Source organism: Mesoplodon mirus, assembly GCF_964341445.2.
Source record: "Mesoplodon mirus genome assembly, chromosome: 9".
NCBI classification, from domain to species: domain Eukaryota; kingdom Metazoa; phylum Chordata; class Mammalia; order Artiodactyla; family Ziphiidae; genus Mesoplodon; species Mesoplodon mirus.
The window spans coordinates 40,208,074-40,230,175 of record NC_138985.1 but is presented as its reverse complement, the minus strand read 5'-3'; the positions used below and the strand labels follow the sequence as shown (position 1 = coordinate 40,230,175).

Sequence of the window (22,102 nt, the reverse complement as noted above, 5' to 3'; positions counted from 1 at the left end):
ACCTAGAGGAAAAATTATAATTAGACCGAAGGGTGTCTGACTTCTCAGCCCCATGTACTCTGTACCACTTACTTTATTAATCACGATGACCTTGGCCTTATTAGCACCACGGTTATTAGATTAAACAACCAAGCAGAGGCATAGATAGATAGATGATAGATAGATAGACAGATGATCCCTAAACTTTATTTCTTAAATATTTTCACCAAAATATATAATTAACATCACAAATCATTTCAAAAGACAAGATATTCAATTTTAAAAGTATAGTTGGGAGATTTGTTCTCATGCACTTTCCTATCTTCTATCACTTTTACTATGCTGCTGATTTTGTCTGGTAACCTTAATCTCTTCATCAAATATAAACAGAGCTGAATTCAACACACATTAACACAATTCAAAATAATTTTCAGAAATGCCTACCAAATTAACCAAGGAATATGAAATATCTTCCCTTATACTTGACAATAATTTAAATCATTTGTTATGTCAAATTGATTGAAAAGTGGGTAAATTTAATTTTGGCGGGTTAGGGGAAAGTTAAATAACCTTTTATTTCATGGGGCCCATGATCTTACTCCCCTCCTCTCAAGGAAAAGTTTCCTTCCCAGGAAGGGAAGGAAATAAACAAAAAGATGGGAAGGGAAGAGAATTAGTCATGATTTTCAGTTATTTGCCTTAATAGTTGATCCTCCCCTAAGCCCCACATCCTTTATCGAGCCCTCTTGACACAACTCCCATAGTAAAGAACGGCTAACTGGCTCTATTTGCTTTTGCAAATTTTACTTCATTATTAATATAAGAATGCCCTAGAAGTGGTATTCAACTGTTAAACTTGACAATTTTAATCAACTTTCCAAAAAAAAAAATCATGGTAATGAACCATATTAAACACTCTTGAAGCAGGAAAAAAGGTTAAAAACACAAAGACAACATATGTAAGAAAAAAAGGCACACACCAGATTTAATCAAACTATTAAAATATGTATACTATATACAGTGCCCTTTTATAAGTGCATGTATAACTACATCACTTTATGATGAGTTACGGGACCCATAGAAAGATATTCAATTCATGACTATAAAAGCTAAGAAAATGAAAACCTTTGTCATTCATCAGGATGAGATAACGACGGGTAAGGCCAGCTACAAAATTAACAGGAAACATTGCTTCTCTCAAGGACATACTGCAGCTAAAAAGTGTCATAACAACCTCCATTTTTGAATGACTACTGTATTCTTACTCAGTGAGAAGCCTTGTAATCTAAAATCATAGATATCAAGAACTTTGACATTTAAACATATATCAGTTAAGAATGAAACATCCTACTCTTGGCAGGAGGATCTAAGTCACCTAGACACAGAGAAGCAGGCTTCAGATAAGGGGTTTCTGAACCAAACATTCCACACAGATGTTAACTTTGTAGTTCCCAAGACAACATGACCCTGGGTCCTCTTCACAGTCCAGGCCAGATTTTAACCCCATTACACATAGCTCTGCTTTGTTTTGAGTCTATCAAAATACTGTTTCATTTAAATTTCACCTTTTCTGAAAATCCTTTAACAATTTTATTTTTTCCTTTGTTTGGTGAGATGTCTACAGGGTACCTATTGTATAGTCTCCCTCACTGAAACAAGCCAATAAGTCTGACTTTTGTCCGAGGCCTTGGGCTAACTTGGCTGGACAAAAAATGACAATTTCAGCCCAAACCCTTCCTTCCTGTGGTTCATGATCAGGAAGCTCACATAATTATGTGTAACAACAAGACCCAGAGGACAAAAAGAAGTTAGTTAACTGGTTAAAGGAATACTATTTTAACTATCATAAAGAAGAGTTCATGAGACAAGAAAACAGAGTTTTATATTTCTTCATCAACTAACCAAGAGTTATATACTGCTTATACAGGCACTGGGTTAGCCAACTAGAGAAAGATGCACTGATAGAAAGTTGAGCAAATATCTTCCCATCTTCTCCTCATCATTGATCTGCCCACTCCCAGTGCCCCCCAAATTGGGAGAAACATTTCAACAGTAAATCTTTCATAGTGGTTGGAGAGAGTAACATCAACTTTCAGAGACTTTAACCATTCTTTGTGGTGTTGCCATAAAAGGGAGAAAACAAACTAAACTACTTGGTGAAAAAAGGAGTCAATTTCCTAGGAAAGATTACTATGTGTAAATAATTCCTTAATAAGATTTTTTGGAACCTTCTTTTGCTTCCACAGATATTTAGCTTTTTAGTCATTAAAAAAAAAAAAGTCACTGGAATTTAAATCCCAGATACAACTTCTTTGGAATATAACTATTATATTAAAACAGTAAATATTACCTTAAACTCTGACAACCATTCCTCCACAACCCCTTTCTCTGAAGTGAACATCTTTCCACATCTGTTCTAAACATTCAACCTGAAAATTAACATAGAAAAATGTTAAAATTTTGAATATATTTTCTTTATAGTCAGATTACCAAGAATAAAAGTAATCCTATAAAATTTAGCTACTTTGTTACTTGTGAAATTAAAACAGTTTCAAACATAAATTACTGGGTTCATTTCAAAACCAGTGTGCACAAACAAGCATTAAAATGCAACAATTTTGACAAAAGTATAAACATCATAACATGATGAAATTGGCTCTGCAATTTTTCATTCAGCTTTTAGTAATACATACTGGACATTTTTCCCTAGTTTCAATTAAATAATTCCAAGTAGATAATGCATCTTAAGAAAACTGTAGAGGGACTTCCCTCATGCCGCAGTGGTTAAGAATCTGCTTGCCAATGCAGGGGACACGGGTTCGATCACTGATCCAGGAAGATCCCACATACCGCGGAGCGACTAAGCCTTGTGCCACAACTACCGCGTGCTGCAACTACGGAAGCCCCCGCGCCTGGAGCCCGTGCTCCGCAATGAGAGAAGCCACCGCTACGAGAAGCCCGCGCACCGCAATGAAGAGTAGCCACCACTCGCTGCAACCAGAGAAAGCCTGCACGCAGCAGCGAAGACCCAACACAGCCAAAAATAAATAAGTTAATACATAAATTCATTAAAAGAAAACTGCGAAAAACATTTTAAAACTGAAAATATAAAAAGACGTGCATCCAAAACTAACTTCATAGAAAGCATTAATTTAATTTGCTTATATTTCAGTTCTTTACTACAGTAACAATCTATCTAGGTAAGCCACTTGGTTCCCTGAAAGCTTAATATTCATAAATCAGAAGTAAAAGTGGTAATATCCAAGAAAATGACCTTAGTCTTAACAATAGTTATTCATAAGATTGGAATTTACTTAACTATAAATAAGAAAAAAAGGAAGCTAAAGGAAATGCAAAACAAATTTATCTCAAGCAAAACTTTTGTCAAAGTACAATGTAGTTTTCTTCACCCATCCATCTATAGGAGAATAAACTTAAAAACTGTTTCTTGAGGGGAAACTTTATTAGCTTTAGCTGAATTTCCTAACCTCCTAAGTCAGGCACAAACCCTGCATTAGCCTTCTTAATTTTAATCAGCATTATCATGTAGTAGAAACCGGGACAGAATTGACAGAAACTGAATCCTGATTCTATTCTTACTTATAGTATAACCTTGGGCAGGTTATTTGCCTTACTTTTTTCATTCACGAAATAGGGATAACCACAGTACCTACTTTCAATGGATTATTGTGAGAATTAAATGAAAAAATGTAAATAAAAGCACTTATTACAGTACCTTGCAATAAAAGTGTTATTACTATGCAATATTATTATCAAAGAATATCAACTTGTATAGCCACTGCTCAGCTGTCTATCAAAGTATACAGATACTTCTTAATGAACAACATAGGTTCTTGCAAAGAATACATTCTAATGTTTCTGTTGTCTAATTTCCATTAAAAAAATGGTTAAATATATATATATATTCACTAATTCATTTATTCATACATGAAGAATTACTTGAGAGATACGCATTTTATTTTTTCAGGATAAAAAAATAGCCCTTTTTTATTCTAAATTTTATCCTTGGATCAAGCCACACTATTAGAAAACCACATATTTGTACCATATTATTGATTTTATAGAACTGTCCATTCAAATAAACTGGGCTTTGGAATTATGCCCAAAATGTTACTGAAAACCCTGTTAGATCACGTTCTTCCCTTTAAAATCCAAAGGAGGAGAAACATCACATCTTTCAATCACATTTTTCAATACCAGGAAAAACTCTCCTTTAGAGTAACTGGTTTACTTTTTCTTATTTTTTTTTAAATTGTAGTACTGATTTTTAAAATTTATTTATTTTTATTTTTATTTTTGGCTGCATTGGGTCTTCGTTGCTGTGCACGGGCTTTCTCTAGTTGCGGTGAGCGGGGGCTGCTCTCGTTGCAGTGTGCGGGCTTCTCATGGCGGTGGCTTCTCTTGTTGTGGTGCACGGGCTCTAGCCGCGCAGGCTTCAGTAGTTGTGGCACGTGGGCTCTGTAGTTGTGGCTCACAGGCTCTAGAGCGCAGGCTCAGTAGTTGTGGTGCACAGGCTCAGTTGCTCTGCGGCATGTGGGATCTTCCTGGACCAGGGCTCAAACCCATGTCCCCTGCATTGGCAGGTGGATTCTTAACCACTGTGCCACCAGGGAAGTCCTGGTTTGCTTTTATATTATGGATACTGTGAATCTCATTACAGATTCTCTTTGCTTTGATTTTAATAAAATGGGAGTCAAAGTTTCCGCCCTAACTCTGTAAGCAGGCCAGGATTAATTTTATTTATCATTTTATATTATACACTTACCCTTGCTTTCTTTCTACCTAGATCTACTTATTTTTATCCTGTTATACATATTTGTGAAGCAAAATGAAGCAAGGTAAATATAAATGCAGATGAGTTTTCTTTTGTATTTATCCACTGTTTATCTAGTAAATTAGGACAGAAAGCGATCACAAATAGAACGACACTACATCAAGTTACAGAGAATTGGGGAGGTAAAATTTTTACAAAAATTCAAAATAATCCTCTACTTAAAATTTATTTTTTAAAGGTTAAAAGGAATCAAGAGGCATATGCAAATGGATCAAGAATAGTCAAAGCAATCTTGAAGAACAACAGAGTTGGAGGACTTGGATTTCTAAATATCAAGGCTTACTATAAAACTTACCAAAACCATAGTAATTAAGCCAGTGTGGTATTACCGTAAAGTATTATCATATTATCATCATATTATCATTACCAAAAAAGAAAATGGAACAGTTTAGAGTGACCAGAAACAGACATACACATACATTATCACCTGATTTATAACCAAAGTGACACTGTAATTCAGTAGGGAAAGGGTAGTCTTTATTAAAAAATGGAACTAGGTCAACTGGACAGCTACATGGGGTACAGAGTGGGGAGAGAACCACAACCTATAGCTCATGCCATATGGAAAAGTCAGTTGCAGCTGGATCACAGATCTAATTTTAAAAAGTAAAACAAAAATTTTAGGAGAAAACATAAGAGAATACCTTTATAACCTTGGGATAGGCAAAAAATTTTTAAATAAGAAGCACAAAAGCACTAATCATAAAGGGGTTTTTATAAATTGGATTCATTAAAAGTAAGAACTTCTGTCTGCCAACAAATGAATGGATAAGAAAATGTGATACACATACACACAAACACACACACAATGGAATATTATTCAGCCTTAAAAAGAAGAAAATCCTGCCATTTGCAAAAACATGGATGAACCTGGGAGACCTTACGCGAAGTTAAATAAGCCAGACAAAAAAGACAAACACTGCAAGATCTCACTTGTACATGGAATCTAAAAAAGTCAAACTCATGGTAACAGACAGTAAAATGGTGGTTTCCAGGGGGGTGGGGGAAATGGGGAGATGTTGGCCAAAGGGTACAAACTTTCAGTTATAAGATGAATAAGTTCTAGTAACCTAATGTGCAGCATGCTAACCATAGTTAGTAATAATGTATACTTGAAATTTGCTAAGAGAGTAGATCTTAAGTGTTCTCACCACACACACACACACACACACAAATGGTAACTATGTGAGGTGACAGATTTGTTAATTAGCTTGATTGTCGTATATCAAAACACCACGTACACCTTAAATATATATAATTTTTATTTGCCAATCATACCTCAATAAAGCTGGGGGTGGGGGGAAGAGAAAAACTTCTATTCATCAAAAGATACTACTGTGAGAAGGAAAAGGCAAAACCAAAGACTGGGAGAAGATACTTACAATTGACATACCTGACTAAAGTCCCATATCCAGAACATACAAAGAACGCATAAATTATTAAGAAAAAGGCAGAAAATTCAATAGGAAAAGCAAGCATGTCACTTATCCAAATGGAAACTTAATATAAAAGGTGCTTAAGTGTGTTAGTCATCAGGGAAATATCTCTCTCTCTCACACATACACACACACACACACACACACACACACGCACTTACAAGTATGGCTAGAATGAAAGAGATAGTACCAAGTGCTGAAAAAGATATGAAGCAACCAGAATATTTATACACAGCTAGCCTGGATGTAAATTAGTACAGTATCTCGGAAAACACTTTGGCAATATCCTCTAATTGAACACATGCATACTCTAACAACTCCACACATAAAAATATACCTTACAGGGCCTCCCTGGTGGCGCAGTGGTTGAGAGTCCGCCTGCCGATGCAGGGGATACGGGCTCGTGCCCCGGTCTGGGAGGATCCCATATGCCGCGGAGCGGCTGGGCCCGTGAGCCATGGCCGCTGGGCCTGCGCGTCCGGAGCCTGTGCTCCGCAACGGGAGAGGCCACAACAGTGAGAGGCCCGCATACCGCAAAAAGAAAAAAAAAAAATATATATATATATATACCTTACAAGGACTTCCCTGGTGGCCTGGTGGTTAAGAACCCGTCTGCCAATGTAGGGAACGCGGATTCGAGCCCCGGTCCAGGAAGATCCCACATGCCGAGGAGCAATAAGCCCGTGCGCCACAACTACTGAGCCTGTGCTCTAAAGCCCGCGAGCCACAACTACAGAGCCCATGTGCCACAACTACTGAAGCCCGTGAGCCTAGAGCCCATGCTCCGCAACAAAGAGAAGCCACTGCAATGAAAAGACCCAACACAGCCGAAAATAAATTAATTTTAAATATATATATATATACCTTACAGAAATGTGAATATATGTCTCTGAAAGATATGTTCAGGAACATTCACAGCAGCAGTTTTTGTAAACAGTCAAAAACTAGAAAGAGATCAAGTGTCCATCAAGAGTAGGATGGATAAATTATAGTATATCATATATGGAGTTCTACATAACGACAATAAGCAAACTATAACTACATCAATGTCACAATATTGGGAAAAGGAAGGCAAACAAGAGTAGTGCTATACAATTGCATTTATATAAACTTCCAGAACAGGCAAAATTAATCAATTTTGTTAAAAATCAGAAGAGTGGTTGCTCTTGAGGCAGTTAATTCTTGGGTTCTGGTAATATTATGTTTCTTGATCTAAGTGCTGGTTACACAGGTGTGTTCATTTAGTGAAAATTCATCAAGCTGAACACTTATGTTTTGTGCAGTTTTCTGTGTATATATTATACATTAGTAACACCAGACAGCTCCAGGCCTCTTATCATTCACTTGATAGAGATCAAATGGGAGCCCTCTATTGCATAACTGAGTTCACATGAATACTCAGTAAAATTGTCCCTCTCCATACTTCTTTGCCTTCCTCTGCAGAGCTCAAAAGGGAGACCTCAAAACAGCAACCCCCCAGAAACTTTCACAGCCTCACCACCACTACCTGCCTCCACCAGGACTAAAGTCATTTTCCCTTCCCCGCTGTTGATGTCAGGAACCATAAGAAAGTACAGCTCCCAGGTTACACTCAGCCCTTGCACACTGATCTTCGTAACTCTTTGCAGGCCCTCTATTTTATCTTCATCTCCTATTCCACCCTAATTCTGGAAGGAGGTTCTCTTTCACTGTGCCTTCTGGAATTGACAATCTGTTACCAGCAAAATTCTCTATATCTTCAACAGTTCTCTCACTGTCACTTTCTTCTTGTTCTAACAAGAAGCCTGGCTCTTCTCTGAAGACACTGCTTTCCCTGCAATCTTCTCAAAGAGGACTGCTTTTCCTCTCATAGCCCTGGAAGAAACCACTGGCCCTAGAGGTAACATTACCATTTCAGATCATTCTCCCTCTCTCCCCGCGAACCATCCACCCAACGCTGTTCCAAAACTCATGAAGCTGTCATCTACCATTCAATCCCTCCCTTTCATTTCTAGATGATTTTAGCTCTGGCTCACTGTCATGCTTTGAAACTACTCTTCCTTCTCACTCCCTGAACTCTTAATTCCTAAAAATCTCCTACAACAATACTGTCTTCTTCCTGGCCTCAGCAACTCAATCCTATGATCATAAACTAGACCAAACATTTACACTTTTAAATATTGAGCCAACCTGAAAGAACCCCCAATGGTCAAAGTTGGAAAAATTTGAGCAACAGAACAAATAACGTAGGATGAATTATTACCCAAAGTATAAAATAAATATACATGAGTCCATATTGATATAAATAAATGACTAAATAAATAAATAAATATTAGCGAATAAGAGACAAATATTTTTTTCAGAAGAATTCCAAATAATATATATAGGTATTTCCCCCTCTAGGAGGAGTTTAGTCTCTGTCGCCTCCCCAGTGAGAATGGGCTGGACATAGTGATATCCTTCCAAAGAAGAGAGTATGGAAAGAGGAAAACAGTAACTTTATAGTGGAGAAATCTGATAAACACTGCCTTGATCAAGGTTAACATCATCCATGATGTCATGTGAATATCATGTACCCTTGATATGATGAGAAGGGCACCTTACCTCTAAAAAGCCATAAACCCAGTATAATCATGATATAAACATTAGAAGAAACTCAATTTGAGGGATGTTTTACAAAATATCTGACCTATATTCCTCAAAACTAAAAGGTCATGAAAAATTAAAAATGCTGAGAGACTCACAGACCAGAGAGACTAAGGTGACATAACAACTAAATGCAATATGGTCTCCTGGATTGGATCCTAGAAAAGAAAAGAGATAGTAATAAAAAAAAAAAGTCTGAAATTTAGTTAATAGCAAAGTAATAGTAATGACAAATGTACAATGATAATATAAGATGACATTAGGAGAAACTGAAACTGGGTTTGGGGTATACAGGAATTCTCTGTACTATCTTTGAAAATTTTCTATAAATCTAAAATTGTTTAAAACATTATTGAGGCTCTGATGTATTTCTGTTCTAGGATCTAATCCAACTGACATTTACTGTATTCAAAAACAAAACAAAATTTAAAAGCACAAGAACATATGAGCACATATTTCATTAGTCATCACTTATCATGTAGCCACTGTCTACTCATAAATGGGAGTGAAAAAGACAAAAGTCCAAGTATTATTATGAAAATAGTTTTGAGCTTGCAGACACCATGAAAGGATCTTCAGGACCCTGAGAGGTCTCAAGATGATACTTGGAGAACCATTACCTTAGTCCTTGTCATTACCCACTCTGATCGTTCCTCTTATCTTTTCGGCACACACTTTTATGTACTCAGACCCCAAAACGTTTTGACCATACCTGAATCTAATGTCACCTTCCAACCTTCTCCTTTCTCTCCTTACCCATTTCAAATTCTTTAGTCACTTATAATCACCATTTTGAATATGCTCCCTCAACTCCTTTGCTCTTACTAGTTTTACTCCTTTAGCAAAAATATAATTTTGGTAAAATCCAACTCTCCACCTAGTCCATGTGAGCACCCATGCAGCTGAACAAGGTGGAGAAAACAACTAAAACAACACCGAAAACTTATGACTAAGAACCTGACTTGAGCTCTTACTGCTGCCTGGCAATCATGCAGTGTCCTCCTCCCCATAGTCCATTCACTTTGCTACTGTCCTATTTAATTGTTTAGTGCATTCTACCTGATCCTCAAAACCCAAAACCATCTCCCCATTCCTACTCTCAGCTGATGATTTTAATTCCTACTTCACTGACCAATCAGAAGAGAACTTCCACAAAGTCCCAAATGTCTACCAATCTTAAAGCATCTGTATCTTTTTACTCCATCTTCCCTTCTGTTAACTATAAATGAACTGTCCATGATCCTATCTGCAGCCAATCCTCTGAATTACACACCACAACCATCCTTTCTTGTCTACCTAAAGAAATTGCTCCAACGAGTCTCCTTCTCTCACTAATTAAATTTCTCCCTCTCTACTAACTCACTCCCCCTAAAAAACTCTCAACCTTATTTCCTCTTCAGCTATTTCCACATTTCTCTGTTTCTGTTTTATACTCAAACTTCTCAAAAGAGTTGTATGCTTGTTTTTAATTCCTACCTCCCCTCACAACATTTTTTTTTAGTTTTTAGAAATCAACTTTGAGGTATAATTTATGCACAATAAAATGTACACATTTTAAGTGTACAGTTCTACGCATACATCTATGCATACATCATTTTTTATGTTTTTTTCCTTGTAATTCATTTCTAATCTCATAGCATTGCGGTCAGAAAAGATGCTTGATATGATTTCAATTTTCTTAAATTTACTGAGGCTTGATTTGTGACCCAAGATGTGATCTATCCTGGAGAATGTTCCATGCGCACTTGAGAAGAAAGTGTAATCTGCTGTTTTTGGATGGAATGTCCTATAAATATCAATTAAATCTAGCTGGTCTATTGTGTCATTTAAAGCTTCTGTTTCCTTATTTATTTTTATTTTGGATGATCTGTCCATTGGTGTAAGCGAGGTGTTAAAGTCCCCCACTATTATTGTGTTACTGTCGATTTCCTCTTTTATAGCTGTTAGCAGTTGCCCTATGTATTGAGGTGCTCCTATGTTGGGTGCATATATATTTATAATTGTTATATCTCCTTTTGGATTGATCCCTTGATCATTATGTAGTGTCCTTCTTTGTCTCTTGTAACATTCTTTATTTTAAACTCTATTTTATCTGAGTATTGAGTATTGAGTATTTGCTACTCCAGCTTTCTTTTGATTTCCATTTGCATGGAATATCTTTTTCCATCCCCTCACTTTCAGTCTGTATGTGTCCCTAGGTCTGAAGTGGGTCACTTGTAGACAGCATGTATATGGGTCTTATTTTTGTATCCATTCAGCAAGCCTGTGTCTTTTGGTTGGAGCATTTAATCCATTCACGTTTAAGGTAATTATCGATATGTATGTTCCTATGACCATTTTCTTAATTGTTTTGGGTTTGTTTTTGTAGGTCCTTTTCTTCTCTTGTGTTTCCCACTTAGAGAAGTTCCTTTAGCATTTGTTGTAGAGCTGGTTTGGTGGTGCTGAATTCTCTTAGCTTCTGCTTGTCTGTAAAGCTTTTGATTTCTCTGTGGAATCTGAATGAGATCCTTGCCAGGTAGAGTAATCTTGGTCGTAGGTTCTTCCCTTTCAACACTTTAAGTAGATCATGCCACTCCCTTCTGGCTTGTAGAGTTTCTGCTGAGAAATCAGCTGTTAACCTTATGGGAGTTCCCTTGTATGTTATCTGTCATTTTCCCCTTGCTGCTTTCAATAGTTTTTCTTTGTCTTTAATTTTTGCCAATTTGATTACTATGTGTCTCGGCATGTCTCTCCTTGGGTTTATCCTGTATGGGACTCTCTGCACTTCCTGGACTTGGGTGGCTATTTCCTTTCCCATGTTAGGGAAGTTTTCAACTATAATCTCTTCAAATATTTTCTCGGGTCCTTTCTCTCTCTCTTCTCCTTCTGGGACCCCTATAATGCAAATGTTGTTGTGTTTAATGTTGTCCCAGAGGTCTCTTAGGCTGTCTACATTTCTTTTCATTCTTTTTTCTTTATTCTGCTTTGAAGCAGTGAATTCCACCATTCTGTCTTCCAGGTCACTTATCCATTCTTCTGCCTCAGTTATTCTGCTATTGATTCCTTCTATTGTATTTTTCATTTCAGTTATTGTATTGTTCATCTCTGTTTGTTTGTTCTTTCATTCTTCTAGGTCTTTGTTAAACATTTCTTGCATCTTCTCGATCTTTGCCTTCATTCTTTTTCCAAGGTCCTAGATCATCTTCACTATCATTATTCTGAATTCTTTTTCTGGAAGGTTGCCTAGCTCCACTTCATTTAGTTGTTTTTCTGGGGTTTTATCTTGTTCCTTCATCTGGTACATAGCCCTCTGCCTTTTCATCTTCTCTATCTTTCTGTGAATGTGGTTTTTGTTCCACAGGCTGCAGGATTATAGTTCTTCTTGCTTCTGCTGTCTGCCCTATGGTGGATGTGGCTATCTAAGAGGCTTGTGCAAGTTTCCTGATGGGAGGGACTGGTGGTGGGTAGAGCTGGGTGTTGCTCTGGTGGGCAGAGCTCAGTGAAACTTTAATCCGCTTGACTGCTCATGGGTGGGGCTGGGTTCCCTCCCTGTTGTTTGTTTGGCCTGAGGCAACCCAACACTGGAGCCCACCTGGGCTCTTTGGTGGGGCTAATGGCAGACTCTGAGAGGGCTCACAGCAAGGAGTACTTCCTGGAACTTCTGCTGCCAGTGTCTTTGTCCCCATGGTTAGCCACAGCCACCTCCCGCCTCTGCAGGAGACCCTCCAACGCTAGCAGGTAGGTATGGTTCAGTGTCCTATGGGGTCACTGCTCCTTCCCCTGGGTCCTGATGCGCACACTACTTTGTGTGTGCCCTCCAAGAGTGGAGTCTCTGTTTCCCCCAGTCCTGTCGACATCCTGCAATCAAATCCCACTAGGCTTCAAAGTCTGATTCTTTAGGAATTCCTCCTCCCATTGCTGAACCCCCAGGTTGGGAAGCCTGATGTGGGTCTCAGAACCTTCACTCCAGTCGGTGGACTCCTGTGGTATTAAGTGTTCTCCAGTCTGTGAGTCACCCACCCAGCAGTTACGGGATTTGATTTTACTGTGATTGCGCCCCTCCTACCATCTCATTGTGGCTTCTCCTTTGTCTTTGGATGTGGGGTATCTTATTTGGTGAGTTCCAGTGTCCTCCTGTCGATGATTGTCCAGCAGCTAGTTGTGATTCTGGTGTTCTCGCAAGAGGGAATGAGAGCACATCCTTCTACTCCACCATCTTGGTTCCTTAATGGTATTTTTTAAATAACAGAAGGTTTTAATTTTGATGAAGTCCAATTTATCATTTTTTCTTTCATGATTAGTATTTTCTGTGCCCCATTTAAGAAATGATTGCCTACCCAAAGAATTCAATTTCTCTAATAGATGTAGAGCTATTAAAATTCTTCTATTTCTTTTCATGTCAGCTTCAGTGAGTTGGTCAGTAATACTTTGCGTGTGTTGCTGCAGTTCACTTCAGGAGAAAAAGTGTGTTCCATGTGATCACTATGAGGGAGGACTTTGAAAGCTTGTGTCTGGTTTCCTCCTGACTCTACCTGATGCATCTTTTTCCTTTACTGATTCAGCTTTATATGCTTTCACTGTAATAAAGCATTGTGTGTGTAATTGCCTGAATCCTGTGAGCTCTTCTAGTGAATCATCTAATGTATGCATGCCATGAGATATCTGAAATAAGCTTATATGAAGCCTAAATCTTCTTATATGAAGCTTTCTCTTCATTTTTGGTTTTCAGCAGCCTATGATAAATCTAGGTGTGTTTTTCTTTGAATTTATCCTGCTTAGGTTTAGTTGAGTTTCTTGTATCAGTAAATCAAGTCTCATAGAAAGAGCTCATATTACGCCTGGAGTCAGCTAAATCCAAAAACTTTTCTCATGCAAACTGCTTCCAAACCAGGTTACTCCTATCTTGTACTTATTATCTAATCTATTCTTTAAAATCTAAGTTACAATGTAGCCTTTTAAACTGACTCACACTTAATAGATACATAAACATTTGCTCAGTGAATGAAAAAGTTAGCAAACCTTTGAACCTTTGCTAGCTTGGGCCCTGAATTCCATTCTGTGTTTTGAATATAACATTTACCTTGTTAATTAGCCCTCCATGGTAGCTGACACCATAGTATGCAATAAAAGTGATCCTGAAAGCAAGAAATTTTGTACTAGAGAAAAAGTAAGGAATCAGAGCTAGAGATATGTTGTAAAACTATCCATGAATAAGCAATAATGTAGAAAGACACCAGCCAGGGCCTCCCTGGTGGCGCAGTGGTTGAGAGTCCACCTGCCGATGCAGGGGATGCGGGTTCGTGCCCCAGTCTGGGAGGGTCCCATGTGCCGCGGAGCGGCTGGGCCCGTGAGCCATGGCCGCTGGGCCTGTGCGTCCGGAGCCTGTGCTCCGCAACGGGAGAGGCCACAACAGTGAGAGGCCCGCATACCGCAAAAAGAAAAAAAAAAAAAAAGAAAGACACCAGCCACTGTGGAGAGCAGATCTGAAATGAAAATTAGTACATTTCTAATTTTTAAAGGTAAATTTATTTTACCATATATAAAGTAATGTAGTATACTATCTGCCACAAGTGTAATCTGAAAGCACCTTCCAACAGTGGGATTAAGATCACTTCAAAGATATTCATGTCTTCTGATATTCTATACCATTCTTCATTAAAGCTTCGATTTCAGTAACTTTCATAATACTTGATTACACAAGGGCTTCTTAACCCTAAGGGGCAAATTCTTTTCAATTATAACTTATTCTCTGCACTAAACTGAGGTGACAAAGAGACTAATTTATAAAGAGATTTCTTATCTAGTTGTTGTTGTAAGTTAAAAAAGGAAAATAATTACAGTACTGAATTACAAACATGAATGAAAATTCAAATCATTAGTTAACTTATCATTAGTTGTGTTTTCTTTAAGAACAGTAATATACTCAGGCATTTTAGCTGTCTTTACATGGAGTCAAAAATCTTCAGTACAATGTATAAATATTTTTAATTAAATGTCTAATTTCAGAGAAATATTAAACTATACCATAAAATTACAAGAAGAGAAAATTTCAACTGGCATTCATGTAATTTTAAATTACCAAGTCAAGCCAGTTCAAAACAAATCTAAATATGGTAAAACTTAAAAATTCTCTCAGATGACAAGTTTTTATAAATTTCAAAAAAGGAAAAGTATCTTAAGAAAAATAGAAAATGTACAAAGACTAAAAATGGGACCTGAAATATTAATGTATTATATGAGAAAGAGGTTAATGGAATTTTATAAAATGTAGTATAAGTAGCTAGAGAAATAGAAGATGGAAAACCAATAGTGTGTGTCAGTTTACAGAAGTTTTTCTTTGTCCTTACCACACACTGTGACCCTGTAAAAAAATTTTCTTTCCATTAGACCTGGGTTCCATGGTGAGTAAGTTATGACTATAGGTACCACTAAAGACTAGGGAGGACAAGAAGCAAAATGACCACAAAATTGAAACAGCGATTTAAAACCTTTTTCTCTCCACCAGTGCTCAGCAAAAGGCTCTCTACAGTTGCTATCCCACCCCCACATTTCATATCTAATACGTAATCTTTTAACATTTATGGCAAAGTCTTGATTACATAACTTTAAAGTTTTATAAACCTAATTAGATCTCTCAAGCAGTATTCAACATATACTCTCACATTAAAAAAATATTCTTCTCAAAGGCAAAAGGAATAAAATTAAAATAGGTATTTCATGCTGTGTATCTAACTTCCTATTTTTCTCAAATATATCTTGGAACAGAGTACTTAAAATTATATTAGAAAGCTCTCTAGGATTCTATGCAGTATTTCACAAGCAGAGTTAGTAATGTGTGAAATTAATTTTTTATATTTTCAGTATGTCATAAAACCTTTCTAAATCTAATGTCTTTTTCTTCAATCCCCCACATTATATTTTAATTTTAACCCTAATAATGATTCCTGAATTCCTCAAGGAGCTTTCCAGAAAGCATATCATAAAAATGTTGTCACAAAAGACATATAACTTATAAATGTTTTACTCTTATCCAATTAAGGAAGAACATAAAAAGAAAAAAATGTACTTATAACTTTCACTGTAAAACTCTAAAAAATATTTTCACTATTATTTCACATCATCCCTTGCATCATGAAGTATTAACTATAAATTACTACTGAATCTTTTAAAACCATTTGCTTTATATGTCATGAAAATCAAGTTTCTATAAATCTAAAGAACAAACAAATTTCTATAAATGGATTGTGACACATCACAAAGTTTTAAACTTCTGTCCTACAAAATGGGGCCATTGCAGTAAATTAAGTGCCACCAGAAGATTACCAAGATTCCTAGCTGAATTTCAGGAAAACAGAGCAGAAGGAAATGTTCAGATTATGTTACAGAATAAAATTAATTTAATCTTAGTGATTTTACTGCTTAGAAAATAACCACTCAACTGGAGAGCCCTATGAAACAGGAAGGTACCTGTGCTGGTGCTTGAAAAGAAGTGCTGCTGATTGCCTCACTGCCTACTTGAGTCCCCAAGTGAATAAAGTTTCCTCTCAGGGCACAGGGAGAAGGAATAAAATTTATAGGCCAGTAGAAGAGGTGTGAGAAGTCTTTCCAAAGACCCATAACTTAGGCCTATTTTCCCCATAAGTCACAAACAAGTTTCTGGTTATTAAAAATAGAGCAGAGATTTTTACTATGTGAAATATTTTTTGCATTCAACTTCTTTTGCCTACCCCAAGGACAAATAAAATCATGTTGGGATACCAATGTATTACGGCAACCAGGCCAGTGTGTTTCTTTTGGAAAAGGGAGGACAATTAGAAGAAAGGTAGCAATCCCTCTTCTCATTTCTCATTTCTATCTTTCTATTCTTTTCAAATCCTCCAGGACTTCAGAAGAACCTTTTGTCCAGGGAAAGGATATCTGATTTGAATTTAAATCATACAAGTGAGAAAAAAAACACTTTGATATCTGGACTAGCCCCATGTGCTGCTTTCACCGAAAGAATGCAGTGAACACAATGCTGTGAAACTGCTGAGGCCAGGCCTTAGGAAATCTGCAGCTCCCACTTTCATGTGTTTAGAATCCAAACACCATACTGTAAGAAGCCCACACCATCATGAAAGGTTGCATGGAAAAGAACTGAGGCCCCTGCTGAGCTACCAGCTAAGAGTCAGTACCAAGTACCAGCCACAAGACTGAGCCATTTTGGATATTCCAACCAAGCCAAGCCTCCAGATGACTGTAGCTTCAGCTGACAACATGAAGTAGAAGATCTGCCATGCTAAATCTAGTCGGCCTCAGATTTGTGAGAGATCAAAAATATTTGCTGTTTGAAGCCACTAAGTTTGGGGATGGTTTGTTAGGCATCAATAGATAACCAGAACACGTATCTTAATCAAACATATAGGACATAATTTTTTAATGCAAGACAGTGTGCTAACTCCTATCAGAGAATATTAGATTTTTCAAGACATGATCCCTGCCATCAAGGAATTAGATTTTTCTCTGAAAACTTGTAGTTAAACCTATTATAAACAGGATATAATCTACGAATGTCTAATAAATGTGTTTACATTCTGCTGATGTGTATATTTTTTGCCTGATCCTACTGTTAATAATCGCAGACATTGTGATACAGTTGGCTAGAATTCAAAGTTTGGAGAAGTCCATAGCCACAAAGCAAAACAAAACCCACTGACTAATAATCATCCTATCTTAAATGCTATGTTTAATCAACGGAGCCAACTTATCACAGTAACCTTCACAGTTCTCACTATATTATATAAAAGTTGCTTTTAATAGCACAGGGAGATCAGCTCGTGCTTTGTGACCACCTAGAGGGGTGGGATAAAGAGGGTGGGAGACACAAGAGGGAGGGGATATGGGGATATTATGTATATGTATAGCTGATTCATTTTGTTATATAGCAGCAACTAACGCAACAATGTAAACAATTATACTCCAATAAAGATGTTTAAAAAAAAAGTTGTTTTTATTCATTAGGTATAAACAATCTTAAGTTTGTACATATGATGAGGCCAGCACCTCAGAATTTTCCTGAGATGTCAAATACTTTCATTTAAATTTTCAGTTTAAAAAAATCAAGTTTCACCTTGATATTCTTCTTTATAGTATAGATCTTTGCAATTTTGAAACTAATAAAAATTCTAATTTAAATGATACAATAAGGGATTCAGGTTTGATAAAATAATTAATAACCCTTATTATTGGAAACCTCAATATAAAATAGGCTACTGAGAGAAAAGATACAATTTCCAAAATTCTTTAAGATTATGATAGATTTCTCATCTGTCCAGGATTTTATAAGTAATATCTCAAGAAAATTGATAGATAATCTAGAAAACTCTTAAAATTCCTGCTCATCCTACATCCATATATAAAAATTAATTATTCAAAAGAAAGTTTAGTAAACTGTTACAACAATGTACCATCTTAATATTACAGAAAGGGATATATGCAGAAGACCACAAAAGCCGTATGTCCAATTCCCACATCTCAAAGCATAGGATGAATATAGGTTGCTTTCATAGTGTTGATGTTCCATTCTTCATTTGCTGAATGGCTTTCTAACTTACTCATCCTGCCTATGTCCCATTATGGCTATTCTAGTCGTAATTACCACGACCTTTCTGCTCCAGACACACACTCTCCTCTGCACCAAATCTGCATTTCTCAATTTCCCAAATCTAAATTCTTCAAATAAATCTGATTGTACCAGTTCCTTATTTTGATCATGACCACAACTCAACTAGCCACCCTGGAAATTGGCCAGCCTGAAGACTGCCCATCCTTTGGACAGATATCTCCCCTCGGTCCTACAGTTGAAATCAAAGAAACAGACGAATATAGATGTAGGTTTATTTCGAAGGGGCTTTGCGTGAGCAGGAATGGTAAACATATCTAGTATCTACTATAGATATAATATCCCAGGAGAAATCTAACAAGCTGAATACAAGGATACAACATTTCAATCAGGGAAACCTAAAAATTTTTTTTACTTTCCTTTGTAATCAAGTCTCACAGAAAGAGATGATATTATGCTTGCAGTCAGCTAAACCCCAAGACTTTTTTCATACAAACTGCTTCCAAACTAGGTCACTCCTATCTTATACTTATCCAATCAATTCTTAAAAATCTAACTTACAATTTAGCCTTTTTAAACTGACTCACACGTAATAGATATATAAACATTTGCTCAGTGAATGAAAAAGTGAGCAAACCTTTGAACCTTTGCTAGCTTGGGCCCTGAATTCCATTCTGTGTGTTTAATATAACATTTACCTTGTTAATTAGCCCTCCATGGTAGCTGACATCATAGCATGCAATAAAAGTGATCCTGAAAGCAAGGAATTTTGTACTAGAGAAAAAGTAAGGAAACAAAGCTAGAGATGTGTCGTAAGCTATCCATGTATAAGCAATTATTAGTGCAATGACAATAAATGACTTTTCCCAAAGTTGACACAGGCTAAGTACAAGAGGCCCCAAACTAAGTAAATATCCATGATAAAAATCCAATTTCAATGTTTATTTTTTTAACATCTTTATTGGAGTATAATTGCTTTACAATGTTGTGTTAGTTTCTGTTGTATAGCAAAGTGAATCAGCTATATGTATACATATATCCCCATATCTCCTCCCTCTTGCGTCTCCCTCCCACCCTCCCTATCCCACCCCTCTAGGTGGTCACAAAGCACGGAGCTGATCTCCCTGTGCTATGCAACTGCTTCCCACTAGCTATCTGTTTTACATTTGGTAGTGTATATATGTCAGTGCCACTCTCTCACTTCATCCCAGCTTACCCTTCCCCCCCCCATGTCCTCAAGTCCATTCTCTACATCTGCGTCTTTATTCCTGTCCTACCCCTAGGTTCTTCAGAACCATTTTTTTTAGATTCCATACATATGTGTTAGCATACAGTATTTGTTTTTCTCTTTCTGACTTACTTCACTCTGTATGACAGACTCTAGGTCCATCTACCTCACTACAAATAACTCAATTTCGTTTCTTTTTATGGCTCAGTAATATTCCCTTGTACATATGTACCACACCTTCTTTATTTATTCATCTGTCGATGGACACTTAGGTTGCTTCCATGTCCTGGCTATTGTAAATGGTGCTGCAGTGCACATTGTGGTACATGACTCTTTCTGAATTATGGTTTTCTCAGGGTATATGCCCAGTAGTGGTATTGCTGGGCATTGTCAATGTTTAGAATGAAGAAAGAATGGGGGCCTATGCTGAGGAAGGTTCCAGATCAGCCAATGAAATAGAAATCTCTGAAACAGATAACAGGAGAAATATCAAGGAAAAAATTAATAAAAGTATACAAGAATTACAACAATGAATCTTATGACTGTCCAGGAAGACAACACAGAAAACAAAATATTAGTTCCAACAGAATGAAAGCATTAAAAGCCAGGGCTTTCATTGGGATCTAATAGGGAAAAAAAGAAAAGCAATGCTATAGGCAGTATATTTACAGTTATGACAGTAAGAAGAAAAAATTACTTTTGCTTGTTGTCAATGAAGACAATACCATTAAAATGGAAATTTTCCGGTCTTTCTCATCAACACACTAAGGTATAAATTATTTATAACATGAAGATTTACCTCCATTGCCTCACTCTGCCCTCATACTTATATTCCAATATGCAAACTATTATGTGTTATCAACATAACTTAAGGAAAATATTTATCTTATAAGAATGCTTAATGTGGCTCTTTGAGTGGATTCATAGCTACTTTTCTTATTGGCTTTAACCAGAGAAAATGACCTCGAAATCAAAGTACTTTTCAGTTTGTTTTAAACCAACAACCTATTTTAAGCATTGCTTGATGCAGAAATCATACTAACAAGATGCTAAAAGTATAGCACAGAGTGATAGTTGGCATTATAAGACTGTAATGAAAAGACTTTTTTATGCACTAGAACATTCTATTTTGGGGGGGGCAGGGGGGCCGCACTGCTTGGCTTGTGAGATCTTAGTTCCCCGACCAGGAACTGAACCTCTTGATCCTGGGCCCTCAACAGTGAGAGCTCGGAGTCCTAACCACTGGACCACCAGGGAATTCCATGTGCTAGAACATTCTTAATTGTTCACAAATATAAATGCAAGCTTTCTTAAAAAATAAAGCCCTCTGTTTAAGAACTTCCATTTGCTTGCCAGAGGATTTCTTATATGTACAATTAAGTAGCTGGTTTCAATTTGTTAATCAAATAAAGTACAAATTATTTTGGAAGATTAAGAAGTGTTTGCTCTTCATTTTAGAAAGGTCTAGAAGATTAGCTATTTTTAAAATTACAAATCACCAGAAAAGAGAATAGTAAGAACTTCACCACCGGTGTACATAATTTTAAAGCTTGAAATTGTATTGTAATTATAGGCAAAGTTCAGTCCAGATATTAGAAGCATAAATATATACAGTCAAGTATTTAATATTTGTTGAGTAAAGGAATAAATTTCATTCTTCATAATGCCTGTCAAATTTGCCATCTGCTCTCCATCTCTATAGCTACACCCTCAGTCTGGGTCTTTATTGCCTCTGCAGGCTCAGTTTACACAGCCTTCCTGCTTCTGTTTCTTCTCCAGAACACCATATGCATTACTGCCAAACTAATCCTCCTGAAACAGTGATTTTCTCCTGAATCATACTATGACACTTTTCCACATCGTACCTATCAGATCTTCTACCTCAAGCTCCCCTTATAATACAGCCATAATTTACCTATCTAAATTTTACTTACTGCTATTCTCCAAAATGCACCATGCCACTCCAACCTCCAAGTCTATATGCTTTTCTTCTCTACTATATCTTCCTTTTACTCCTGTTTTTTACAACCTACCCAGGAAAAACTCAGAGCCTAGGCTGATGAAGTGTATGGGTAGCAAGGAAAACTGTCAGGAGAGAACTATGGCACTGCATCTATGAGCCACAACAGCATCACCTGATTGATTGGTTTAAAGATTGATCAACCTTGACTTAGAAAATATTACTAGAATTTTACAAGAATTCTAAAGAGTCAACTAAGGTAAGTTATGCATTTCTTTAAAAACAGAAGTATCAGAAATTGAGTTATTTCAAATTTAATATTGGGTATAAATCTACAAGAGCAATTATTGGCTGAAATAAGATTTTCTAAAATGTTTGTAGCGTCTTTTACAAAATATAATTACAGTATATACTGAATGATTCAAGTATTACTTCAGTA

General features: G+C 36.7%; 1 protein-coding gene across 4 annotated transcripts in view; it reads right to left on the bottom strand.

The window, feature by feature from the left end:
* HYCC1 (hyccin PI4KA lipid kinase complex subunit 1) overlaps nucleotides 1-22,102 on the bottom strand; it is an 89,670-nt gene that overhangs the window by 45,508 nt on the left and 22,060 nt on the right. For all 4 annotated transcript variants that reach the window (XM_082631925.1, XM_082631924.1, XM_082631927.1 and 1 more), the window contains exon 2: nucleotides 2,330-2,408. In XM_082631925.1, coding sequence (XP_082488051.1) covers nucleotides 2,330-2,380 — 51 coding nt within the window. In that variant the 5' untranslated portion in view covers nucleotides 2,381-2,408. The remainder of the gene's footprint in view (nucleotides 1-2,329; nucleotides 2,409-22,102) is intronic.